The 26,268-nt window shown below is 51.3% G+C and overlaps 1 protein-coding gene across 1 annotated transcript in view; it reads left to right on the top strand.

Annotated features, from left to right (window-relative positions):
- PLEKHM2 (pleckstrin homology and RUN domain containing M2) overlaps positions 1-26,215 on the top strand; it is a 60,498-nt gene extending 34,283 nt beyond the window's left edge. Inside the window, exons 2-20 of the mRNA XM_049771963.1 lie at positions 7,718-7,824; positions 8,367-8,476; positions 9,008-9,107; positions 10,478-10,565; positions 11,367-11,553; positions 12,887-12,946; positions 15,842-16,070; positions 17,179-18,006; positions 18,396-18,465; positions 18,805-18,895; positions 19,230-19,294; positions 19,995-20,083; positions 21,174-21,306; positions 21,414-21,604; positions 21,835-21,900; positions 22,838-22,997; positions 23,092-23,271; positions 23,359-23,475; positions 25,315-26,215. Of these exons, the coding sequence (XP_049627920.1) occupies positions 7,718-7,824; positions 8,367-8,476; positions 9,008-9,107; positions 10,478-10,565; positions 11,367-11,553; positions 12,887-12,946; positions 15,842-16,070; positions 17,179-18,006; positions 18,396-18,465; positions 18,805-18,895; positions 19,230-19,294; positions 19,995-20,083; positions 21,174-21,306; positions 21,414-21,604; positions 21,835-21,900; positions 22,838-22,997; positions 23,092-23,271; positions 23,359-23,475; positions 25,315-25,449 (3,006 nt within the window). The 3' untranslated portion in view covers positions 25,450-26,215. The remainder of the gene's footprint in view (positions 1-7,717; positions 7,825-8,366; positions 8,477-9,007; positions 9,108-10,477; positions 10,566-11,366; positions 11,554-12,886; positions 12,947-15,841; positions 16,071-17,178; positions 18,007-18,395; positions 18,466-18,804; positions 18,896-19,229; positions 19,295-19,994; positions 20,084-21,173; positions 21,307-21,413; positions 21,605-21,834; positions 21,901-22,837; positions 22,998-23,091; positions 23,272-23,358; positions 23,476-25,314) is intronic.
- The last annotated feature ends 53 nt before the right edge of the window (positions 26,216-26,268 follow it).

The raw sequence follows: 26,268 nt of genomic DNA, 5'->3' as shown, positions 1-26,268 counted from the left end.
TCTGTCTGTCTGTCTGTCTGTCTCCAGCCCAAGTTGAAATTTTTTTTTTTTTTTTTAGGTTTTTGGGCCACACCCTGTGACGCTCAGGGGTTACTCCTGGCTATGCGCTCAGAAGTTGCTCCTGGCTTCTTGGGGGACCATATGGGATGCCGGGGGATCGAACCGCGGTCCGTCCTAGGCTAGCGCAGGCAAGGCAGGCACCTTACCTCCAGCGCCACCGCCCGGCCCCCAAGTTGAAATTTTTTATGAGGAAGACAGTTTGGATTTTTTTTTATTGTAAGAATTTATTAAACAAAATTGATTGACAGTCTGGATTTTAATTATTTTATTTTTTGTCTGGAGAGCCAAACCAAGTGGTATTCAGTGTTTATTCCTGGCTCTGTGCTCATGGATCACTCCTGGCAGACTTGGGGGACCATATTAGGTACCGGGGATCAAAGCCAGGTTAGCCAAATGCAAGGCAAGTACCCTTCCCATCTGTGCTATTGCCCCATGTATTTTTTATTTTCTAATTCAGATGGCCACTAACTCTCTGTGGTGAAAGGGCATTTGAGATACAGATTGATAAGGAAATTATTTTAAAATTTTGTTTAATGTAGATTTGAATTTGTGACTGCATGTAGCTGGTATTAAATCTTGATTATTATTATTTTTAGATGAGTGTTCAAGGGATAAGTGACTTCCCAAAAGGCACTTAGCTCAAGAGCTAGACTCTGGCTTTGCTTCTTAGTACATTTATCACCATGTTACACTCGGTGTTCATTGCAGAAATTGTTTCCTGACTTCAGATTGTTTGTAACTTATAATAACCATGTATATGTTTGCAAACCTATCTGAAAATTAACATACAAGATCTATTTGAACTAACTTATCAAAAGGTATTAAAATAAAAGGCCTGAATAAATGAGAAAAGGAATTCCATGTTTTCTAGACAGGAAAACTCAAATATCATTTTCTCCCCATATAGCTTCCAGTTTTGTTTTTCTTTTTTTTTTTTTGGGGGGTGGGGGTAGCACCCAGCGGTGCTCAGGGGTTACTCCTGGCTGTCTGCTCAGAAATCGCTCCTGGCAGGCACGGGGGACCATATGGGACACCGGGATTCGAACCAACCACCTTTGGTCCTGGATCGGTTGCTTGCAAAGCAAACGCCGCTATGCTATCTCTCCGGGCCCGATTTTGTTTTTCTTTTGGCTTTTGTGCTATACCTGGCTGTGTTCAGGGGTTACTCTTGGCTCTGATCTTAGGAATTACTCTTGGCTGGTCCAGGGAGCTATATGGGATGTGTGGTATTAAACCTGAGTTGATTGTATTCAAGCGTAGCACCTTAACCGGTGTCCTGTTGCTCTGCCACATGCCCCCACACACACACAGCAGAAAAACAAACAAAAAAACCCCTCAGGATTCAGTGTAATTCTATTGAAAATCCCTAAGAGAATTCTGATTAAAAAAAAAGGGTTTTTTTTTTTTTTTTTTTTTTTTTGGTTTTTTGGGCCACACCCGGTGTTGCTCAGGGGTTACTCCTGGCTGTCTGCTCAGAAATAGCTCCTGGCAGGCACAGGGGACCATATGGGACACCGGGATTCGAACCAACCACCTTTGGTCCTGGATCGGCAGCTTGCAAGGCAAACGCCGCTGTGCTATCTCTCCAGGCCCAAAAAGGGTTTGTTTTTTTTTTTTGGAGGGGGAAAGGTGGCGCTAGAGGTAAGGCGTCTGCCTTGCAAGTGCAAGCCTAGGATGGACCTCGGTTCAATCCCCCAGCATTCCATATGGTCCCCCCAAGCCAGGGGCGATTTCTATTTTTTTTTTTTTTTTTTTGGTTTTTGTTTTTTGGGTCACACCCAGCACCACTCAGGGGTTCCTCCTGTCTCTGCGCTCAGAAATCGCTCCTGGCAGGCTCTGGGGACCATATGGGATGCCGGGATTAGAACCACGGTCCTTCTGCATGCAAGGCAAACGCCTTACCTAAATGCTATCTCTCTGGCCCCATCAGGGCTGATTTCTGAGCACATAGCCATGAGTAACCCTTCAGTGTCAAACGGGTGTGGCCTAAAAATCCAAACAAAAACAAAAACAAAAGTTTTTTGGGGACTGAAGTAATAGCACAGTGATAGGGTATTTGCCTTGCACACTGCTGACCTGGGATAGACCTGGGTTCAATTCCTGGCATCCCATATGGTCCCCTGAGCCTGCCAGGAGCAATTTCTGAGCAGAGCCAGAAGTAACTCCTAAGCACTGCTGGGTGTAGTCCCCCCCAAAAAAGCTTTTTTTGTTGTTGTTGTTTTGTTTGGGTTACACCTGGCAGTGCTCAAGGGTTATTTCTGGCTCTATGCTCAGAAATCACTCCTGGCAGGCTTGAGGGACCATATGGGATGCTGAGATTCGAACCACTGTCCTGCATGCAAGGCAAACGCACTGCCTCCATGCTATCTCTCCAGCCCCCACTTTTTGTTTTCTTTTGTTCAGAGGCCATTGTAGTGAACTTGGTCTAATTTAAGCCTCCTGTAAGCAGTCCTTTGAACTATCCTCTCTCTTCCTTGTAATGAAATTTTATTCTAAAGGTATGTGTCAAGCAGAGCCAGGTAGATAGATCTAAGGGCTGGAGAGCATCCTTTACATTCAGGAGTCCTGAGTCCAATCCCTGGCACCTAGTGATTCCCTAAATACTGCCAGGAGTGATCCCCAAGTAGAGCCAGGAGTGATTCCCAGCACCTCCATGGATAATCTCAAAACCAAAATAAATGGGGCCAGAGAGATAGCATGGAGGTAAAGTGTTTGCCTTGCATGCAGAAGGTCAGTGGTTCAAATCCTGGCATCCCATATGGTCCCTAGAGCCTGCCAGGAGCTATTTCTGAGCATAGAGCCAGGAATAACCCCTGAGTGCTGCTGGGTGTGACCCAAAAACAACAACAACAAAATAAATAAAATTTTCTGCTTTAAAAATTGATTGGGGGAAAAATAAAAAAATTAAATTGATTAGAGGGCCAGAATGATAGCACAGCGGTAGGGCATTTGCCTTGCATGTAGCTGACCCATGTGGCGAACCTGGGTTCGATCCCAGCGTCCCGTATGGTCCCACATGCCAGGAGTGATTTCTGAGCGCATAGCCAAGAGTAACCCCTGAGTGTCACTGAGTGTGGCCTAAAAACCAAAAATAAAAATTGATTGGTACTGTTTTTCACCAGTTGGACTGCCAAAAATTAAACTAGATATGTCCATATCCTTCAGCTTTGCAGTTCTACTCAAAGCAGGCCAGTCTAGAAAACCCCACACAAGGATCCATGATATTCATTATATTGTGTATTCTCAAAGAATTAGTGATAATGGCCATAACTTTTAATGGTTAAAGTGTTGTTTATCATATTTTAGAATGTATTGTGACTATGGAAAGTGAATGGATCTGTAGGTAGTAATATGGAAGTATATAATTGGATTTTTTTTTGTTTGTTTTAAGTTGTAGTCATGTCTGTCTCACTTAGCTAAAACTCACAGTGAAAAACATAACTTCTGTTGCTCCTAGCCACCTTCTCTGTTGTTTTACTTCCACTCCTGGTGGTGCTCGCTGATTACTGGCCCCATACCAAATGGGATGCCAGGGATTGAACCCCGTCCACCATATGCAAGACAAATACTTTATCTCCTGCATCTCTATAGCCCCCACCTTTAAGCATTTTTCTGTAACCACACCCCCCATTTCCTCCGGTGTAACCTTACCTGCTAATAGACCTCCTATTTCTGGGAGGAGTCTTTGGTGTTTTTTTGTTTGTTTGTTTTGGTTTTTGGGCCACACCCAGCGGTGCTCAGGGGTTACTCCTGGCTGTCTGCTCAGAAATCGCTCCTGGCAGGCACGGGGGACCATATGGGACACCGGGATTCGAACCAACCACCTTTGGTCCTGGATCGGCTGCTTGCAAGGCAAACGCCACTGTGCTATCTCTCCGGGCCCTCTGGGAGGAGTCTTTGGGAGGTAACAAAAGGCTCTTGGCCGGAAGGGCAAGGGGATTTTGGCTGGATGGAGAATGGAGAAGGTAGCAGGAGGAGAGATGGCTGAAGGAAGCTAAGACGCAGGGCAAGCTAAGGATGGCCTGTGCTTAAATAGGTTTATAATATAGGCCACACATGATGGCCAGGGCGAATAAAGATGTTATCTCTCTGGAAGCCTGACTGCATGTAAGTTTTCTTTTTTTTTTGGTGGGGAGAGAAGGGAGAGGAAAGGAGGGGAAGGAGAGGGAGAGGGTGGCCCAAGGACAGGTATCTAAGGGCCGCATGTAAGTTTTCTACCCACCGCTCTTCTGAACCCATATACCCGCCGGTTGGGGTTTGGAGACACACGTGGTCCTGAGCTGGAGGAGAAAGGCCTCCATCACCATCCACCTCCATCCAGCTCCATCCTAAGGGCCTAATTTATTTATTTATTATTATTATTTTTTTTTTTTGGTTTTTCGGGCCACACCCGTTTGATGCTCAGGGGTTACTCCTGGCTAAGCGCTCAGAAATCGCCCCTGGCTTGGGGGGACCATATGGGACTCCGGGGGATCGAACCGCGGTCCTTCCTTGGCTGCACTTGCAAGGCAGACACCTTACCTCTAGCGCCACCTCGCTGGCCCCTAATTTATTATTTTAATCAACATTTTTCTTTGCTTGTTTTTTGTCTTGGGGACACACACATCAGTGACTCAAGACTTAGTCTGCTTGTTCTTGGCTCTGCACTTACGGGTCACTTTTAGCAGGCTTGGGGGACTATATGGGATGCCAAGTATGGAACCCAGATCAGTTGTCTTATCTTTCCAGCCCTGTCCTATTCTCCCTCCCCAATTTAAAAGTAGATGGTGGGGAAGCCGGAGAGATAGCATGGAGACAAGGTGTTTGCCTTGCATGCAGAAGGATGGTGGTTCAAATCCTAGCACCCCATATGGCCTGCCAAGAGCAATTTCTGAATAGAGAGCCAGGAGTAACCTCTGAGCGCTGCCAGGTGTGACCCAAAACAAAACAAACAAACAAACAAACAAAAGTTGATAGTGACCCGGAGTGATGGCACAGCGATGGAGTGTTTGCCTTGCACATTGTCAACCCAGGTTCAATCCCTGGCATCCCATATGGTCCACTGAGCCTACCAGGAGCGATTTTTGAGTGCAGAGCACTGCTGGGTGTGGCCCAAAAACCAAAACCAACTAAACAAACAAACAAACAAATAATAAAAATAAAAAGAGTAAGCCCTGCACACTGCTGGGTGTGCCCATCCCCCCAAAAACGTAGTAGATGGAGTGCTCAGTGCAGAGTTTTGCCTTGCATGTTTGAAACTCTCGATCTCGCTCTCTCTACTCCCCCACCCCAATACTTGCAGTATTTGCTCCTTCCAGACCAAGTACTGTTTCTTGTCAGTCTTCTAAGCTGTTTCCTCCTGGGGCTCTCCACCTGCCTCTCAGTAGAAAGAGTGAACCACAGGCCTGGGCTTTCTTTCAGAGAAGAGAGGTTATTTTTGTTGTGGGGGCTGAATGACTGGCTCATGGCCAAGAGCGCGTGCTTCTGGTGTGGCTGATGTGTCTTGCCTGCTACTGCTATCTCTTCCACAGCTTCCAGAAAAACACTCAAAAACAAGTTTGTCTGGCACCCAGAGCTTATACCTGAGTGAGACCTGTGTGCAAGGAGGTGTCATCCTCTATGTGTGTCTCCCTTCCCTCCTCCCTGCCCTTCTGATCAGGCTGAGCACAGGCTAAGAAAAGGAAAGCCTTTCCTTCTAGTGCTTGACTGGAAAGGCTCCCAGCCTCTTGTCTGTGGCCATAGATGACTCAGACCTTTATTCAGCTGACAGGGCTGCCCTGCCATGCCCTCCTCAACTCTGTTGCCCTGGCTGACAGGGCTGGCTCTGCGCAACAGCAACAGTTCATCTTGCTTCTATCCAAATCTCCTCCTAGCAGTCAGGCCACGGAACAGTGTTCTCTGCTCTGCAGGGCTTGGCATGAGCCTGGCTTCCACTCAGACCCATATCCCACCTTGTCATATTCCTCAAGCACATCCTCTGTCCTGTGTCAGCTTTTCAGCCAGAGACCTTAGAGCAGACATCTAAAGTTCATACCAGGGGCTGGATTGATAGCACAGCAATAGGGCGTTTGCTTTGCACGTGGCCAACCCAGGACGAACTCGGTTCAATTCCCGACATCTCATATGTTCCCCTGAGCCTGCCGGGAGTGATTTCTTTTCTTTTTTTTAATTATCTTTATTTAAACACCATTGATTACAAATATGATTGTAGTTTACAGTCATGTAAAGAACACCCCCCTTCACCAGTGCAAGATTACCACCACCAATTTCCCTGATCTCCCTCCTCCCCACCCCACCCACACCTGTACTCAAGACAGGCTTTCTATTTCCCTCATTCATTCACATTGTTATGATAGTTTTCAGTGTAGTTGTTGCGCTAACTGCACTCATCACTCTATGTGGTGAGCTTCATGTCATGAGCTGCACCAATATGGGTAAATGGGAGGAAATAATGGTTGGGACTGAGGCAGTAAAAGATTAAAAATAAGCTTTGTAGGGCAGTATCAAGGTCACAATACAAGATAGATATTATGCATATATAAACTGTATGCATATAATACTATCAGTATATATTGTACACGTGGGGGCACTAGCCGCCACGTGGTTTTAGAAATAGAGACCAAGGAGAAAATATTTCTAGTAACTGTCCCAACATAAACCAGTGCTGCAACAGCCCGCCATCCTCCCAAAGCGCATTCCCATTAGTGTAGGGAGAGGTAGGGGGAAAGCCTGATGACCCCTATAGAGTCCACCTGGATCGGCACCCAGGGAAGGCCTGGAGTCCAGGGGAGAAAGAGAGGGATGGCTGGGGGCCTGCCAAGCCTCCCAGCACTCCCCAGACTAGGGAGAAGGCCTCTGGCATGGGGCCTTCCCAAACCCCATACTTGGCAAGAGCTGGCCTCCAGAATCAAAGAGGAAACCAGGAGCCAGATATCTGCCCGTCCTCTTCCCCATGTACCTCCCCCGGGAGTGATTTCTGAGCACAGAGCCGGAAGTAACCCTTGAGCACTCTCAGGTATGGCCAAAAAACCCAACATAAAATAAAATAAAGTTCATCTTCCTTGGAGCTGAAGAGATAGCGTGGAGGTAGGGCATTTGCCTTGCATGCAGAAGGACAGTGGTTTGAATCCCAGCATCCTATATGGTCCCCCAAGCCTGCCAAGAGCAATTTCTGAGCATAGAGCCAGGAGTAACCCCTGTGTGCTGTTGGGTGTGACCCCCAAAAAACCAAACAACAACAAAAAGTTATTCTTCCTTGAGTCTATAGCTTCAGGAGCCCTTCTTCTTTTATATATTTTAGTTTTTGGGCCACACCTGGTGGCGATCAGGGGTTACACCTGGCTCTACACTCAGAGATCATTCCTGGCAGACGCAGGGGACATATGGGATGCTGGAAACCAAACCCAGGTCTGTCTGGGGTAGGCCAAATGCAAGGCAAACACATTACCACTGTGCTATTGCTCTGATCCCACCCTTTCTCTTGATTTGCTTCTTTTTCAGTTTTATTTTCTTTGTAGGCCACACTGACAGTGCTCAGGGGTTACTCCTAACTTGTGCTCAGGGGACCCAGAGGATCAAACTTCAGTTGGCTGTATGCAAACGCTCTGCCTGTTATGCAACTATTATTCTGGCTCCTTGATTCATTTCTAATCAGGATGTTGTGTTGCATCTTTTTCAGTTGCAGAGCTACTTCGCTGCCTGTGAGGATGAAACCCCAGCCATCCGGAACCACGACAAGGTCTTGCAGCGTCTGTGTGAGCACCTAGACCATGCCCTGCTGTATGGGTAAGGGGGCGCTGGTGTCGGGAAGGGACTTAGAGCCTCACAGAGTGTGGTGGGAGATACTATTAGCCTCCCAAGAGACGGGCCCTACCTTTGTCTGCCTTTTATGTTTTCTTCCTTTGGCAGAAAGAGATTTATCTCACTCAGGGGTCTACAGGCTCTCTGAAGTTTTCCCAACAGATCATCTCAGCAGGCAGACGAGACTGGTGAGAGAACTAGCTATAGGAGCAGTCTGAGATAGTACAGAGGGTAGTGTGTTTACCTACACACGGCTCATCTGAGTACAATTCCCAGCACCTTAAGTGGTCCCTGAGCATAGAGCCAGGAATAAGCCTTGAGCACTGCTGGATTGGTTTCCAATAACAAAACAAACAAACAAACAAAAACGTTAGCCACAGGAGATGCAATGATGATGGCAGCTTACAGATCCCACTGGGAATCCCTTGCCTGGCATTCCAGGCTGACACAAAGGATAGTGGACCAGCGGACTGCAGTTTCCCAAGAGACCTGGGTAGGTCCTGGCAGTTCCTGTCCTGTTTTCTCAGGCTGCAAGACCTCTCATCTGGCTACTGGGTGCTCGTGGTGCATTTCACCCGGAAAGAGGCCATCAAACAGATCGAGGTGCTGCAGCACGTGTCCACCAACCTGGGGCGCAGTGAGTAAGACCAGGCCAATACTGGGAATGGCCCACCTCCGCCTTCCTTGTGGTTGTTAGCTTGGGGCTCAGATGTGGCCTCCAGGTCAGCCCTGAGCAGCCTTAGAGGGACCCAGTGGCAGCGGGGCATTAGAAGCCATGAACCTTCATATCGCTCCATGTTTAATGACAATCTGTATGGGAGCATCATGAGTGGAATAGAGGAGAGTCTGATGTTGGAAATGACCATACTCCTTCTAATGAACATATGAGAAGTTTGGCTTCTCTCCCCTGAGCTGGACTCAGTGTTAGCTCACAGATCAGTGTAGTGTCCTGCTCTGTCAGAGCTGCCTGTCCAGCTGCTGACTAGGGTCTGGCGAGGGAGCTGAAGATGCCTGTTGGGTGGGTGGCACTTCCACAAGAGAGAAGGCTGTTGTCATACGTGATCACCCCTGTACCTCTTTCTTTCTTTTCTGCCCTTGCTCAGCCAGAGCAGTCAGTGCCTTGCAAAGCCTCCCTTCCAATTCTCTTACACTTTGTGTGTCTGTGCAGGCCGGGCCTGGCTCTACCTGGCCCTCAACGAGAACTCTCTGGAGAGCTACCTGCGGCTGTTTCAGGAGAACCTGGCTCTGCTGCATAAGTACTATGTCAAGTGAGTGCTCCGAGGGGCTTACTGTGTGGCATGTGTCCCAGGGAACCATTAAAGCTGCATCACAGAGTTGTCACATCCAGGCAGTGATAGATAGGACAGCAGGGAAGACTTTTGCCTTGCATGTGACTGACCTGCGTTCACTATCCGACAGTCTCCTGTGGTCCCCTGAGCACCCTCAGGAATGATTCCCAAGTGCAGAGCCAGGAGTAAGCCCTGTGTAAGCACATACTGCCAGGTGTGCCCCGCAACCCCCTCCCCCAAATCCAAACAGATGTTACATCCAGACCCCATGGTGTGCTTCATCAGAGGCTTTACCTGGCACTGGTTTGTGAGGTGGTATCAGTGATGGCTAGAGCCCATAAAGCCTGGAGGAGACTTGTGTTTTTTTTTTTTTTTTTTGGGGGGGTGTCACACCCAGTGGTGCTCAGGGGTTACTCCTGACTCTGTACTCAGAAATCGCTTCTGGCAGATTCTGGGGACCATATGGGATGCCAGGAACCGAACCTGGGTTTGTTCTGGGTTGGTCACATGCAAGGCAAACACCCTACCACCGTGCTGTCCTTCCAGTCCAATATCTGAGTGGGATGGAAAGGGAAAATCATGGTAGAGAAAACCCTGAAAACAAACTCTTGGTTCTATTGTAAGCCTGAAATTTTGTAAATCCATTTTTTTTTGTGGTGCTGGGGATCGAACCCAGGACCTCCCACATGCAAGGCATGTCATTTACCACTGAACTATATCCCAGGTTCAGCCTGGAGAAGACTTGTAGGGGGACCCTAATGCTCCAGACTGGCTGATGTGTGGCAGTTTGGTGCTCCACCTCGCCTGACCCTGTGCCCAGGCCTCAGACCTAACTAGAACGTTTCGCCTTTTGCAGGCTTGCTCCTGAAGCAGAATATTTATAGCAACTGCTCTGTGTTAGATGATCCTTATGTGACAGCCCCTGTGCCTGAAATCAGGTGCCATGTGGCTCTTTAACCCAAAGCCAGGGAAGGAGCCTGCCAGAAAGGGGTGGGCGGGCGGTGCTGCTTTAAACTGTGAACCCTTCAGGGAATGGGGGACTCCTGCATGTCACCTTTCAGCACAGCTGGCTTACTGGTCATGTAGGCAAAGTGGATAACCAGACCCAGACCTGCCCTGCCAGTGTGTTCCTTCTTTTTCTTGGAGGGGGGGGGGTTTGGCCCACACCCAGCGGTGCTCAGGGGTTACTCCTGGCTGTATGCTCAGAAATAGCTCCTGGCAGGCACGGGGGACCATATGGGACACCGGGATTCGAACCAGCCACCTTTGGTCCTGGATTGGCTGCTTGCAAGGCAAACACCGCTGTGCTATCTCTCCGGGCCCAGTGTGTTCCTTCTTGTGTCTCCCAGGAACGCCCTGGTCTGCAGCCACGATCACCTGACCCTCTTCCTGACCTTGGTCTCTGGGCTGGAGTTTATTCGATTCGATCTGGACCTGGTGAGACTGCCAGCTTTAAGTGACTGTTGGGTGGGTGAGATTTGGGCAGGAATGACAATACAGAGCACTGTACCTCAGATTCCCTCTCTGGGAGCCTGTGGGATCGGTTGTGCTGGCGCCAGGCCTGGCTGGCTCAGGGTGCAGAGATTTGGGGGCTGAGCATTGGGATTGAACATAGTGTGGTGGGTTTGGGGCTTACTGGAAGCCAGGCTAGTGGTCAGGGTCCCCTTCTCTGCCTCGCCTCCTCTGGGAGCACCACCTTGCCCAGTGTCTGCACATTCAAGCCCCGGTTTAGGACATGAATGATTAGGACATAGCAGGCTCATCTCTGTGCCTCTGGGATACTAGAAGTGCCCTCTGCTCTGTGTTCCCAGCTCCCCATGCCCCTCCCTTTCAGCACATTATAAATTGGCTTCAGGCCCAGATAGAACTAAGGTGGTTAGTTTAGTCTTGGCCCATCTGGTCACATGCAGTGCCTGGTCCTCACTGAACTGCCTGCTTTGGCCCCTCTCCCAGCAGCACAGACCAAAAAAAGGAACTTGGCTACAGAAAAGGAGTAGCAGTTGGAGGAAATGGGTAGCCAACAGAGGTCGGGGGTTTTACAAGGCAGACTGGCTCTGGCCTCACTGTGGGCTCACACCCACGGCTTTAAGAGCTGCACCTCTGCTCTCTGCCAGTTCATTCCTGAATATAGCCTTCGGAGCCCCTTGGGAAGAAGGGAGCGACTTTGTGGACATTGTGTCGGGTCTCTCTCCCTCCAGGCCTCCTGCCACCCACACTGGCCTCTTTCCCTCTCCTCAGGATGCCCCTTACTTAGACTTGGCCCCCTACATGCCTGACTACTATAAACCTCAGTACCTGTTGGACTTTGAAGATCGCCTTCCCAGCTCTGTCCATGGCTCAGACAGCTTATCTCTCAACTCTTTCAATTCAGTCACTTCCACCAACCTGGAGTGGGACGACAGTGCAATTGCCCCATCTAGCGAGGGTAAGTGGCTCAGGCCAGAATGGAGCATCACAGCCTCCGCTGGGAAGCTGTTTTGTGGCTGCTTGGGAACAGCCTGGCTCTTGGGTTCAGTGACTGAGGTTTGAAGTTAAACAGTGCCGACCACTTCCTGGACTTAGATTTCCGCAGACTTCGCTGTGGTGGTCCAAAAGTTGGTTCTGGGATTTCATGATTGCGACACTTTCCAGAAGGCTCTAGCTTGCAGGTCCAGGGGCACAGTTTTGAGATAGGAAGGATGAGTTGTGTGACCTGAAATTTTCCTGCCATTGCATGGCCAAATGCTGCCTTCCGGGGTGGTTGTCCTCCCTTCAGGTTAGGGAAGCTTACCCCTGACCCCCTTTCTCACAAGTCCACTGATTTCTGAGTCCCTCCTGCATCTGCATTTGCTAGTGCATGAGAAATGGTCGCACCCAGCGAAGACTGAAAGAATGCCATCAACTATCTGGGTCATTTTGTCATCAGGATCCTACCACTTCTGGACCAGCCTGGTTTCTTTCAAACCTTAAGCTTTTCATTTGTTTGTTTGTTTATTTGTTTGCACCAACCTGGTGGTGCTCAGGACATACTCCTGCCTCTGTGCTCAAGGATCACCCCTAGGGGGTTCAGGGGTGCAGTGCTGGAGAATGAACCCAAGTCAGCACATGCAAGGCAAACTACCTATCCACCTTATTATCATCTCTCTATCCCCTCAAATCTTAAACTTTTATGTTCATTTATAAATGAACTTTATCCCAGGTGGGAAACCAGGACTCTTCATTAACTTCACTCTGTTGACCTTCCTTCTTTTCTTCTGCTTGCTCTGTGGGTTTTCATATCCCAGGGAGAGGGCAGTTGCCTTCAGACTTGCACTGGCAAGACTGGGTGTCCCTCATTGGACAAGCAGAAGGAAGATGGCGGCTTGGTCTCCTTGGATCTGGCTTGGGTCTCTCTTGAGTCTGGGTCTTGAATGGGACACAGAGGTGCTCCCTTGAACCTGCTCATCACAGCAGCTGAGCTACCACCAGAACAAAGAGCAGGCAAGGACAAAAAAAAAAAAAAAAAAAAAAAGCCAGGGATTTGAGGTAGCCACTCCTCTCTGCCAGGCCCAATTGTGAGGTGGGAAAGACTGTGCCCTTTTCCAGCCATCACAGGCAATTTGGCAAGGGTCCAAGCAGAGAAATTGCTGGAGTCCTAAGTTCCTCTGAGGAAGAAAGAGAAAATAAATGTAGAAAGTTTAATTTTTTTGCTTGTTTTCTTCCCACCCTGTTGTCTTGTACTCTCCTTGCCCTTCCATTGTCTGTGTTTCTAATCTTCAGTTTTGTCCCTCGTTTTATAGATTATGATTTTGGAGATGTGTTTCCAGCAGTGCCGTCTGTACCCAGCACAGACTGGGAAGGTGGGACAGAGTTCTGCTGTTACCCTCTTTTCCTGTTTTGCAACGTGTCCATGCCAAGCTTGCTGCATGACTCAGTATCAGCTCGTTATTTATAATAATGTCAGTAATCCTAATAAAGCTGAGTTTGGTGTTCTAATAGATGGAATTCTGCAGGAGGGGAACTTGACCTTTAGTCCTGCTGGGTTGCAGTGGCCTGTGTAGATTTGCAAGGGGGCTGGCTTTCAGGGACACAGTCCTGTTACCCTTCCTCACTCTGATGCCAGTGAAGGCACCAGATGTGTGCAGGAAACAATCAGCTTGTGGGGCCAGAGACCTGCCCCAGCAAGGAAGTACTTTGATGACAAAGGCAAGGAAGTACTTGTGAGTCCCATTGGGTCGGGAGCCCTCATGTGCCCAAAGTAGCCAGTGACTCTTTGTTTTTAATGACTTTCTCTCAGGGTTTTTGTTTTCCTGGTACTGGGGCTGGAGACCAGGGCCTTATAGGAAAAGCATACATCCTACCACCCAGTTATATCAGTGACCCTGCTCAGGTATTTTTGAGAGATTAAGGTCCAAGAGAGAGAGAAATCATATAGCTGAAACTTCTCATGTGGACATTGTCTTTGAAGAATTTCCAAAAAATGTTTTTGGTGCTAGGGATTATAAAATCTTGGGCCTTGTACATGTAAGACAAGTGCTATATTGCTAAGCCCCTATCCTGTCTTAGGGCTTAGGTTTTAGGACAGATTAAAATATAGCCCTGTCAGGGCCAGAAAGATAGCATGGAGGTAGCGTGTTTGCCTTGCATGCACAAGGACGGTGGTTTGAATCCTGGCATTCCATATGGTCCTGAGCCTGCCAAGGGGCGATTTCTGAGCATAGAGCCAGCAGTAACCCCTGAGCGCTGCTGGGTGTGACCCAAAAACCAAATATATATATATATATATATATATATATATATATATATATATATATATATAGTCCTGTTACCCATCTTGCTCTGTCTCTTAGGCAGTAGCAATGCTTAGATCCCATTATGAGCTCAGGAAATCTGGAACTGCTGCCACTTTTCTTGGTCACTCAACAGAAGGAAGGCTCACTTAAAAGGCAAGGGCTCCTCCTTGAATCCTAGGTCAAACCTGACCCCCTTATTAAAGACCTTCTTGGCCTGTGGGCCCCTTTCATCCAGGCAGGAATAGGTACAATCACTTGCCCTGCCTCAGAGCTCACCCCTCACAGTTGCCTCAGCATCTCTGCCACATGAATGGTAGTCTGTCCATCCCTTCCCAACTCCGGTGAAAAAGCTCCAGGGTGAGGGAAATGAGTTACAACATTGGGGATAAGAAATGGTCTCTGGTTGGTCCAAACAGTGGCCTTGATGAAAATAGTTCCCCATTTTAGTTCAGGCCAGCACGAAGTCCAGAATCCATCCAAGCAGCTGTCCTCTCAGCCTCTCTTCTTTCCTACAGCACCTGCTGGGCATTGGTCTTCCCCTCAATCTAACAACTAATAACTTCCTGATAACCCAGCTACTGCTTCCTGTTGCTGTCACCTCTCCTCCCTGCTCCTAGGGGCTGAGAACTTGTAGCCCAGTTTATGCACTGCTTGTTCGGGCTGCTTTGGTCTCCAGGGCATGGTGATTCTCCCTGACAAAGATCTCCCACTGTCCTGAACAACTTCTGGAGCTCGTTGTGACAGCTGACCTGACAGCAGGCCTTTATATATATCCTTCCTGGGACTGAAGGATAGGAGGATTGAGGGAAGCTCCAAATTCTCAGCCCCGGGATGACAATTGGGGTAGCCTTCTGGTGGGGATCCCTACCCTGAAACTCACAGAGGCCCTGGGGTTTCCTTACAGGAGCCTCCTCTGAAAGCAGAGGGTAAGATTTTTTGAGAACCAGTTCTCTGGGCCTCTGGGGCCTTAGCAGAAAGACTCAGCATTAGTTTCCCTCTGACAGAACTAGCAATGACTTTAGAGTTTCCTTTTGTCTTTACATCAAAACTGCCCTTTTGCATTTGGACAGTATCCAGCAGGTAGCTGCCATGGTGTGGGGAGGGGGTGTTCCAGGCCCACTAAGAACTAAACAGCAGCAGGCAGGGCCCTTCTAGCAGAGAGTGGGAGGGTCATGTGCCGCCTCTCATCTGGGCAGGCAGTGGCTGGCGCATTCTGTGGAACTGGCAATTAGAGCATAGACCTGCGGCCTTTGTCATCAACACTTGCCCAGGCTTTTCTGCCTTGTTGGGCATGGTTCTCATGGATGACTCCCATCTAGACGAGAACCCTGTGTGCTTTTAAGTGGAGTCCCCATTCCAGTGACTGATGGTTGCTGGTTGGTAAAGAGGGGAGCAGTTAAATCATCTCCCCTCTAGAAGCGCAGCAACATCAATCACTTCCCCCCCCACACAACCAAACCCTCTCTCCTTGCTTTCTCCTCAGAATAGACCACCCTTGTCCAGCTTCCCTAGATAGCAAGGAGACCCATAGACTCCCTGAGATTTGGATCAAATGGGGAAGTTCTCAAGGGCCTCTTGCCCCTCACTGAGGGGTGATGAGGGCCCCTCAGCAACATTTCACTCTCACCCTTTCACCCTGCTCCCCATCCTATATCCCTCATCTCTGAACGTGGTTCTCTTTCCCAACTCATCTTTTGTCCCTTGGTGTCTGTGTCTTAAGTGGGATTCAGAGCACCTCAGCAAGGGGCTTCGGGTGCTTCGGCTTCTCAAATCACAGTTCTCATGTCCTGTGAGATTGGGGCTTCACTCCAGAAATAGAGCCACCCCCTCCCCTGACTTCACCTAGAGCAGCTTTTCTGGGCAGGGACTCACTGGCCTTTCTCCTGAGATCAGGCATGCTATAGGGGCCTGGGGATCCCAGATGCTACCTGACAGGCTATCTTCTGACTCCTGCTCCCCCAGATGGAGACCTCACAGACACTGTCAGCGGTCCCCGCTCTACTGCCTCGGACCTGGCCAGCAGCAAGGCCTCCAACAAGAGCCCCACCCAACGCCACAACCCCTTCAATGAGTACCAGGCAGACGGGGTGTCCTCCTCGGACACCACCCCTGTGCACACTGCTGCTCGGGATAAGGCAGAGCCCCACACCTCGAACCTGCCTGATGCCTGCGCTGAGCTTGAAGTCATCAGGTCAGTGAGGGGTGGGGTCCCTGGGAGAAGTGAGGGGAACCTCTCCCTTGGGTAGATGGGTGGTCTCCCCTTAATGTCCCCAGTGTCTCCTGCTTGGCCGTTCTCAGAGCACAAGGCAACATAGGGCCCTGGTCTGGAAGACAGTGGATGACCCAGGTGACTGGCTACCATGGTTTCCCTGTCCACCCCACCTCCCCCAGGCCAACCCACCCCCACCCCAGAGCAATGCAGTTTCAGAGCTTTGTGTTGACTCTAGGCCAGCAGGGCACATTGAGAGAAAAGTATGTCATAAAGAAAGGGACACGGAAGGGAAGCAGGAAGTGAATGACAAGTCGGGAGAATATTTGGGGCCAAGTACATGAGCCATACCTGGCAGAGCTCAGGGTTTACTTCTAGCTCTGTGTTTAGGGATCCTTCTTGGGTGGGGGATGTCTTAAGGAATCCTGTGCAGTTCCAGGGATCCCCGCTGCATGCAGGGCCAGTGCCTGTAAAATTTTCTCATTCCAATTGGGAAACTCTTGACCCCGAGCCTCCTTGGCTCCTTGATGTCCCTGGCTTCAGCTCTGAGACTGTCTGCTGGGATGCACTTGGAGACTTGCTGACCTGCAGGAATAACTCCCCAGGAACTGGCCTGGAGGACTTCCCCACTACCTCAGGCTGCCTGCTGTCCTGAGCTTTTGCAGTGAGTGAATGAGTGAGTGAGTGGTTCAACCCTCAGTCTCACTTCACCATGACTACAGTCACTTGGACAAAGTTTGTGCCCCAAAACTTTTAAATACATTGCTGGTGGTACATCATCATCCTTAATGACACCTAACGGGGAGTGGGGCCAATTTGAGACAGTTGGCCCACATGCCAGGAGGTCAACAGAGTAGAGGGGCCATGGGCCTGCCCTGCCACTGCTAGTCCCATCCCTGGGTCACAGCTAGGCTCCAGGGGGCCTGAGCTATGGTGGCCTCTGACATAGGCCCCCCCTTGCTCCTGCCACTGGTACTGTCCAGGTCCCCAGGCAAGACTATCTGTGCCTCCAGGAACACTTTCACTCAACCTTTGTGATTCCCCTCAGAGCCATGATGATGTGAAATCTCTCCCACCACCACTCCTCCAGGGTCACCAAGAAGAAGAAGACTGGCAAGAAGAAGAAGACCAGAGCAGATGAGGAAACCAACCCACTTCACCCCTCTGCTAGCCAACACACTGGAGCCAGGCAGCAGGGAAGCCCAGGCACGGGGCAGGCCTCTCCAGACCCTCCCTGTGCTGCCCCCCAGGAGGAAGTGCCGGGGCCCAGCCACAGGATTGAGAGCAGTGAGTGCTTGGAGCCCCGCCAGATGGGCCTGCTCATCCCTGCCATGAAGGACACCTCCATGGAGTGCTTGGGGCAGCCCCTGAGTAAGGTCATCGAACAGCTCAACGGGCAGCTGGACCCCAGCAACTGGAGCACCCAAGTTGAACCTCCAGACCAGTCCTTTCGGACCGGCTCTCCCGGGGATGCCCCGGAGAGGCCGCCATCTTGCGACTTTAGTGAGGGGCTTCCAGCCCCGATGGACTTCTACCGCTTTACCGTCGAGAGTCCAGGCACTGTTGCATCAGGTGGCGGCCACCATGACCCTGCAGGGTCTGGCCAACCGCCACATGTTCCTGGTAGCCCTGCGACTGCTGGCCAAGAGGAAGAGGGAGGAGGAGGAGAAGCACAACCGCAGCCTTCGCCCCTAGACAGCACCTCAGAGGAGGCCTCCGGGCCAGAGACCCAGGAACTGGACACCTCAGTGGCCCTAGTCAGGGAGGGGCCCGTGCTGGACTTGGAACCTGACTCCCAGGAAACACTTAGCCAGCTCAAGGGAGAGCAGCCTAGCCCCTCTCTGAGTAGTGCTGAGGACTCAGGGGTAGATGAGGGCCAGGGGAGCCCCTCAGAAGCCACCCACACGGCAGAGTTCAGGTGAGTGAGGCTGGCTGAGCCGCTGGTGTGAGAGACTCTTGCCATCCTTGAAGTGAGGGAAGGGTTGTCACTGGGCTTCTGTCCTTCTGGGAAACTAAGCTCAGTACCCAAAAGAATCTAGGTTGGGCTGAAGGGTAGAAAGGCGTGATCCTCCCTCTAACTTTGGTCCCTCATTGAGGGGATGAACTAATCTAACTCACTGCATCTTTACCTGTGTGTCTGTTCTCACATAGCTTCTCAGTATGCCTGCATTGCCTTGGTGTGCCTGCATCCTCTTAGTGGGCCTGTGTCACCTCCCTGTACCTGCATCTCCTCTGTTTTCCTGTATCACCTTTCCATCCTTCACCTTAGCCTACCACCCAGACTGCCCATCATCTTTGTCCCCACAGGGTAGACAACAATCATTTACTCCTGCTAATGATCCACGTGTTTCGGGAAAACGAAGAACAACTCTTCAAAGTAAGTCTCGGGAACTCGAAAGTGAAAGAGCAGAGCAGAGGCGGGGTGGATGGGGTGGGCCAGGTCACAAGCTAATTGAGATGGGAAGCGTGGGGGCTGGAGAGATATCATGGAGGTAGGGCATTTGCCTTGCCTGCAGAAGGATGGTGGTTCGAATCCCGGCATCCCATAAGGTCCCCTGAGCCTGCCAGGAGCGATTTCTGAGCGTAGAGCCAGGAGTAACCCCTGAGCGCTGCCAGGTTTGACCCAACCTTCCCCTCACCAAAATCCACAAGAAGGGAAGCATGGTCCCAGACCAGGAAGGAGCATAGGGCCTGACCTCTTTGCTTGGGCCTGCAGATGATCCGAATGAGTACCGGGCACATGGAAGGCAACCTGCAGCTGCTGTACGTGCTGCTCACCGACTGCTACATCTACTTGCTCCGGAAAGGTCCTGTCCCCACCCACCCCTGATACCACCCACAGACTAGCCAAGGCAGTTAGTTGCAGGTAGACGATGAGACTTTCTCCTCACTTTTCCCCCAGCCCTCTGCCTCCTGAATCAAGCTCAAGTGTGCCCTGCTCATTCTAGTGTGCTGGTGAAAATGCACTTCAGAGGAAGTGTTTTCAGCAGTCCCTAGACAGGCAGGAGCCTGAGAACTCTTGTCAGCAGATGCCCATCCTTCTGCAGTCTCGGGGCCAGACTTCCCAGAAAAGAGACTAATGGGGGTGGAAGAGGGAACCAGGCCATGGGCGTTAATGGACATTGAGGTTTCCTCTTCCAGGGGCCACAGAGAAGCCCTATCTGGTGGAAGAGGCCATCTCTTACAATGAACTGGATTATGTGTCGGTGAGTGCAGGCTTCACTGCTAGTCTATGCCCTAACCAGGGCTCCTCACCTGCCCTATTCCCTATCCTCTGGGCCCCAGGTGAGGCAAGGCCCCTACCTTGCTGCTGTGGTCAGGCTCCAGCTCACTTTTCAGAGCAGCTACTTTTTTTTGTTTGGGTGTTATCAGAACAGAAAAACATAGTTTGGGGGGCTGGAGCAATAGCACAGTGGCCTTGCACGTGGCCAGCCCAGGGCAGATGTGGTTCAGTCCCCGGCATCCCATATGGTCCTCCAAGCCTGCCAGGAGCGATTCTGAGTGTAGAGCCAAAAGTCAGCCCTGAGTGCCCAAAACCCAAAACCAAACCAAAAAAAATACATAGTTTGGGACTACTCCTGGATCTACTCAGGGTCACTTCCAGTGGTGCTTGAGACTGTGTGATGCCAAGGATCAAATGCAGACCCTCCCACTCTCTGGCCCATTGATCCTTCCCCCAGCTCCTTCAAGCAACCTCTGTGCCAGATGCTTGCAAGAGAACCATGCTGGGGGGACATCTCTTCATTATATTTTCAACTCGTCCATAATTCATAGCACGGTCCCAGGCCTCCCAGGCTTTACCTCATGGATATCCTAGGGTGTGTGTCCTCCCTAGCAACCCTTAACCAGCCCCTCTGGACAGGTAGCTCCTAGCCCATATGCATGTCCTGGTATGGTTTCTGGCAGGTGGGCCTGGACCAGCAGACAGTGAGACTGGTGTGCACTAACCGCAGGAAGCAGTTTCTGCTGGACACGGCTGATGTGAGCCTGGCTGAGTGAGTGACACACACAGACACAACAACACACACAGCCCTCAAGCAGGACTGGAGATTCAGCATCTCCCTGCCTAGGTTCCCTCTCAGGGTGAATAGAAAGTGGGACACAGAGAAGAGAAGTCGTAAGTTCTCTCTGGAGTCTGGATTCTGGTCAGAGAGGCTGACCAGACAAGCACTCTAAACAAGAACTCTGACTCCCATGGCCCATCCTCATGGCCTCAGACCCTGTGTGACCTATGACCTACACAGAGGAAGGGGTATTGGCAGGACATTCCACACAGGAAAGAAAGCATAAACTCTGGGACTGGAGTGATAGTGTGTGAGGCATTTGCCTTGCATACAACCAGCTGGGTTCAATCCCCATCATCCGAAATGATCCTCCAAGTACCATCAGGTATAATTCCTGAGTGCACAGTCAGAAGTAACCCCTGAGTACCATGAGATGTGGCCCAAAAGCAAACAAATAAAAAATAAAAGCCCTTGGGGCCAGAGCAATAGTACGGAAGGTAGGGCTTTGCCTTGCCTTGCACACAGCTGACCTGAATTCTATCCCTGACTTCCCATGGTCCTCTGAGCCTGCCAGGAGTAATTTCTGAACAGAGCCAGGAATAACCCCTAAGTGCTGATGGGTGTGGCCCCAAAACAAAACAAAAAAACTCATATAAGCCCATGGGATTGGAGTATAGTACAGTGGGTAGGGTGTTTGCCTTGTACATGGCTGGCCTGGGTTTGATCCCCAGCATCCTATATGGTCCACTGAGCCTGCCAGGAGTAATTTCTGAGCACAGAACCAGCAGTAACCCCTAAGTACTGATGGGTGTGCCCCCCCCCCCAAAGAAAACGAACAAAAAAAGCCCTTCATCCCTGGGTTTTCTTCTGTTGGAGGATGACACAGAACTAGAGCACTTTAGGTCCCTCAAGCCTCCTGTTCTTCCCCCACCAACAACTCCTAGTTCAAGAATCAGGAACTAGGCATGCCACAGATGCATCATTGCCCACGCCTGGTCTCTGCTTCCAAATGGACCCAGCCCCAAATTTCTGGAAACTCTTGAGACGGGCCCCCCAGTATCAATCCCCACTCCCTACACAGGTTCTTCTTGGCATCTCTTAAGTCAGCCATGATCAAAGGCTGCCGGGAACCGCCCTACCCCAGCATCCTGACAGATGCCACCATGGAGAAGCTGGCACTGGCCAAGTTTGTAGCCCAGGAATCTAAGTGTGAGGTAAGGAACTGAGGGCCAGGAGGGTATCTTGAGACATCAGCCCCGGATTATGGTCAGGGGTGTACAAATAGGTGTCTGATGTTCTATTGGTGGCTCCACTCTGCCAGGCGACTGCCGTCACCGTATGCTTCTACGGGCTGGTGCACTGGGAAGACCCCACGGATGAGACTGTGGGCCCAGCCCCCTGCCAGTGTATGGCCCCCGAAGGTGGTATTACCAAGGAAGGTATGCTGCACTACAAGGCAGGCACCTCCTACCTGGGCAAGGAGCACTGGAAACCCTGCTTCGTGGTACTCAGGTGGGTCCCCCAGTGGGGCTGGTGTTGAGGCCACCCTGCTCCAGGACCCTAGGGGTCCTCAAAGAACTTAAGGGAGGACCTGGGTCTGTCCCAGGCCCACAGAGGAGACAGCATTCCCTGCTGCCCCCCAACCCCCATCCCTGACCCTAACCCTTCTGCATCTTGGTGGGATTGCCCTGGGAGCTGGGTTTCTGGGACAGGCCTCACCCCTGCCATGTTGTGACCTACAGCAATGGGATCCTCTACCAGTACCCCGACCGCACCGATGTGACCCCGCTGCTCTCAGTGAACATGGGGTGAGTGCTACAGCTGTGGGAACCGGGAAGGTGTTCCTGCCTGAAGGCTTCCTGCTCCCCAACACTGCCTCAGCTGTGGCCCCAACTGCCCTGTGGGCTGCTGACCTCAAAAGGCGAGAACAAGGGCACTTCCGTCCAGGGAAACTTCCTAGGGAAGGTCAAGTCTCATAGGGGAGACAGCCCCCTAGACTGATAGAGACAGCACACTAGATTGCTAGAGGGAGCAATCCCCTAGACTGAGACTGATAAGGGAGGCATATCCGTGGGCTACCAGGGGAAGAAGTCCCCCACACTCATAGGGGAGGCAGCCCCTCAGATTAACAAGGAAGGCATACTCCAAGCTGATAGGGAAAGCAGTTTCCCAGACCAATAGAGAGGGCAGCCCTGCACACTGATAGGGGTTAGTGTCCTTGCCCCTTCCCTGGAAGGCTCCTGCATGCTGAGAAAACCATCCAGCACCTCTGGGGCACATGAGTGAAACTGCCCTGATTCTGAACAGGTCATAACTAAACTAAGAGGGAAGGGACCAGAGTGATGGCACAGTGGTGGGCGTTTGCCTTGCACACGGTCGATTCAGGACCATGGTTCAATCCCGGCATCCCATATGGTCCCCTGACCCAGGACCAATTTCTGAGCTCATAGCCAGGAGTAACCCCTGAGTGTCACAGGGTATGCCCCAAAAAGCAAAAAAAAAAAGGAACTGAGAGGGAAATGTCACCTGGTTCTCTAGAAGGATCTTGATGAGTCTGGAGAGCAGAAGTATCACATGGGGAAGGTTCAGGGCTATTCAGTGGCTTTTAGTCTTTCACAAGGATATCCCATGGGTATCCCAGGTTGTAGGTGGACAAGCCAGCCCTGCATCTGCAACTGGTGCCGACCTCAGGGCCCCGTCCCTTGCCACCTCCACGCTCTGTTTCACCCTCCTCCTCTGGCCCAGGGGGGAGCAGTGCGGTGGCTGTCGGAGATCCAACACCACGGACCGGCCCCACGCCTTCCAGGTCATCCTTGCTGACCGGCCGTGCCTGGAGCTGAGCGCCGGCAGCGAGGCCGAGATGGCCGACTGGATGCAGCACCTGTGCCAGGCCGTGTCTAAAGGGGTGAGCTCCTCTGCTCTCCATGATCCCCCAGCTCCCTCTTCAGCCATTGCAGTCTCAGCAGACCCCAGAGCCCACATATCCCTCCTACCCCCAGGTCATTCCCCAGGGCGTGGCCCCCAGCCCCTGCATCCCCTGCTGCCTGGTGGTCACCGCTGACCGCCTCTTCACGTGCCATGAGGACTGCCAGACCAGCTTCTTCCGCTCACTGGGCACAGCCAAGCTTGCGGACATCAGCGCTGTCTCTGCTGATCCGGGCAGGGAGTACTGCGTTTTGGTGAGCCAACTGTGGAGGGGTGGTGACAGGGGCAGCAGGCCTGTCCCAAGAGTGCTGGGTCTGCTCACCCGGGCCCCCTCTCCTCAGGACTTCTCCCAGGACAGCCAGCAGCCCCCGCCTTCCTGGGTCCTCTACCTGAGCTGCACAGCCGAGCTGGACAGATTCCTGTCCACATTGAATGCAGGCTGGAAAACCATCTATCAGGTATCTCGCTGTTTGGGGCCATAAAAACTGAGTCCCTCGTCATTCTTAGGACTTGATCCTCAAGGCACAGATAAAGGCAGGAGGCAGGCTCAGGCATGACACTGTGCCTGGAGCTCTGGGACAGACAGGACTGTTTAGCTCCAAAGAGACAATGGGGGCAGGAACAATACTACAATGAGTAAGGAGCTTGCCTTAGACATGGCTGACCCTGGTTCAATCTCTGGCATCCTATGTGATCCCCTGAACACCTCCAGGAATGATTCCTGAGTCAGGAGTGACCCTGAGCACCACCAGGTGTGCCCCCCCCCCCAGAAAAAAAACAAAAAACAAAAATAAGACCAAAGGAACTAGACTTGACACCGCATAGCTCAAGGGGCTACAGCTCATACTCTGCAAGCTGGAGGCCGGGCTCGCACACCCTGCGTAGTCTTTAAACATTAGGAAGCACCCCCATTGCAGTAGGCTCCAAGGAACCTCTAAATTCTGCCCTGTGTGGCTTCAAAACCAAATGAAGATTGGCTCCTAATGAATGTGGGACTAAAGCTGACAGTGATATCTAGTATACCCACCAACCCTGACCTCTTCCGTGTCAAAGGAGAAAGGATGGGGCCAGAGCTATAGCATAGCAGGTATGGCTTGCATGCAGCCGACCTGGGTTTGATCCACAGCATCCCATATCGTGTCCCGAACCTGTCTGGAACAATTTCTGAGCACAGAGCCAAGAGTAACTCCTGAGCGCAGTTGGGTATGGCCAAAAGAAGCCAAACAAAATGGGCCGGAGAGGGTGGCAAAATTGTTGGGCATCTGCCTTGCATACGCTAATCTAGGCCGGACCTTGGTTCAATCTCCCAGCATCCCATATGGTCTCCCAAGCCAGGAGCAATTTCTGAGTGCATAGCCAGGAGTAACCCCTGAGCATCACCGGGTATGGCCAAAATAACAAACAAACAAACAAAATAGAAAAAAGAAATAAAAGAAGAAAGGAAAAGAAAACAAGTGAAACAGAAAGGACAGCAGGGCAGGCACTTGCGTTCCATGCAACTGACCCAGGTTCAATCTCTGGCACCACATATGCTCTCCCAAACTCCTCCATGAATGATCCCTAAGCACAAAGCCAGGAGTAAAACCTGAACACTGCACAGCCCCAAAATTTTTTAAAAAATTTTTTGTTTGTTTGGTTTTTGGGCCACTCCTAGTGCTGCTCAGGGATTACTCTTGGCTCTCCTCTCAGAAATCACTCGTGCAGGCTCGAGGACTATATGTGATGGTGGGGATCAAACCCAGGTTAGCTGTGTGCAAGGCAAATGTCTACTCACTGTGCTATCTCTCCAGCCCTGAAAAAATACTTTTTTTAATTAAAAAATTATTAAACCTGGGGCCAGAGAGATAACACAGCGGTAGGGCATTTGCCTCGCAAGCAGACGATTCAGGTGGTTCGAATCCAGGCATCCCATATGGTCCCTCGTGCCTGCCAGGAGTGATTTCTGAGTGCAGAGCCAGAAGTAACCCCTGATCATCGCCAGGTGTGACCCCCTCAAAAAAAATTAAAAAAATTATTAAACACATACAGTAAAGCTTGAGTTGTACTAGCTCTGGGGACACGGGATTTATAACATGAACATCAAATACTCAGACAAATAAGATCAGAGCCTACAGCGGGCACAAGTTCCTGGGACAAGCTGAGAGCAGAGGCTCTCCCTGGAGAGGGCGGCCCCTCCACTTAAAAGAGCAATAAGATCTGAGACCAGAGTGCAAGGTCACAGCCCTGGGCCCCACTGGGAGCTCAGGACTGGCCAGCCCTTGCTGCCACCCCTCACTAAGTATCTTCACACCCGCCAGGTGGACCTGCCCCACAAGGCTCTGCAGGAGGCCTCCCACAAGAAGTTCGAGGACGCCCTGAGCCTCATCCACAGCACCTGGCAGCGGAGTGACAGCCTGTGCCGGGGCAGAGCCTCCCGAGATCCCTGGTGCTGAGGCCGAGCCACCCACGCAGACGCCTCTGTGGCATCCAAGTGTGGCAGGAAAGATCCTTGGAGCATCCAGACCCGTCATCACGGTGTCACTGTGCTGCTCGGGGACAGGCCACCATCCCACTGGACGCCCCACACTCCTGTCTCATCAAGGGGGCTCGAGCCAGAGTCTAGGGATCCGATGGGGGAGCTCAGCAGCCACAGGTGTGCAGGGAAAAGATGGTCTGAACCCTATGGGTTCTGCTGGTGTCCAGCTTTGTCTGGGGGCATCAGCGACTGCAGGAGGCAAGAAGAGTGATGCCAACATCGTGGAGGCATGGGTTGGCAGGGCATGATCTCCCTCCTCCACTCCTGGGTCAGTGACCCACAGAGGGAGCGCTCCAGTAGAGGTCGCCTGGGCCTGGGTCATTCTTCCGCATAGGATATGACCAGCCATGCAGGGAGCCGGGACACCTGCAGTCTCGTGCATGATTCTCACTGACTCCCCGTGCATGCTGCTGCCCACCTGGCCAGGGCTAGGGAGGCCTGCATGTCACTGCCCCCTGTCTCTGCCTCTCCCTATCTGATACCCGGCTGTGCCTATCTGACCCAGGAATCAGGGAGCAAAAGAGAGGGAAAGGGCTTGGAGAGGAGCAGAGACCAGAAGCCGGGGGTGGGGGGAACACCTGGTAGCCCCTCACTGTCCCCTGCCTGGCAGGGGGTGGACCCAGGAGGATTTTTGTCAAAAAGCCCTATGGAGGGGCCAGGTGGTCCAAGTTGTTTTTTTTTTTAAATAAAAGACATGTTATATTGCCCAGACTCGTCACTGTCCTTTCTGATTAGG

This window comes from Suncus etruscus, chromosome 4, assembly GCF_024139225.1.
Source record: "Suncus etruscus isolate mSunEtr1 chromosome 4, mSunEtr1.pri.cur, whole genome shotgun sequence".
Classification (NCBI taxonomy): Eukaryota; Metazoa; Chordata; class Mammalia; order Eulipotyphla; family Soricidae; genus Suncus; species Suncus etruscus.
Note: the sequence above shows the minus strand (reverse complement) of the source record. Positions and strands in the feature narration are given on the sequence as shown.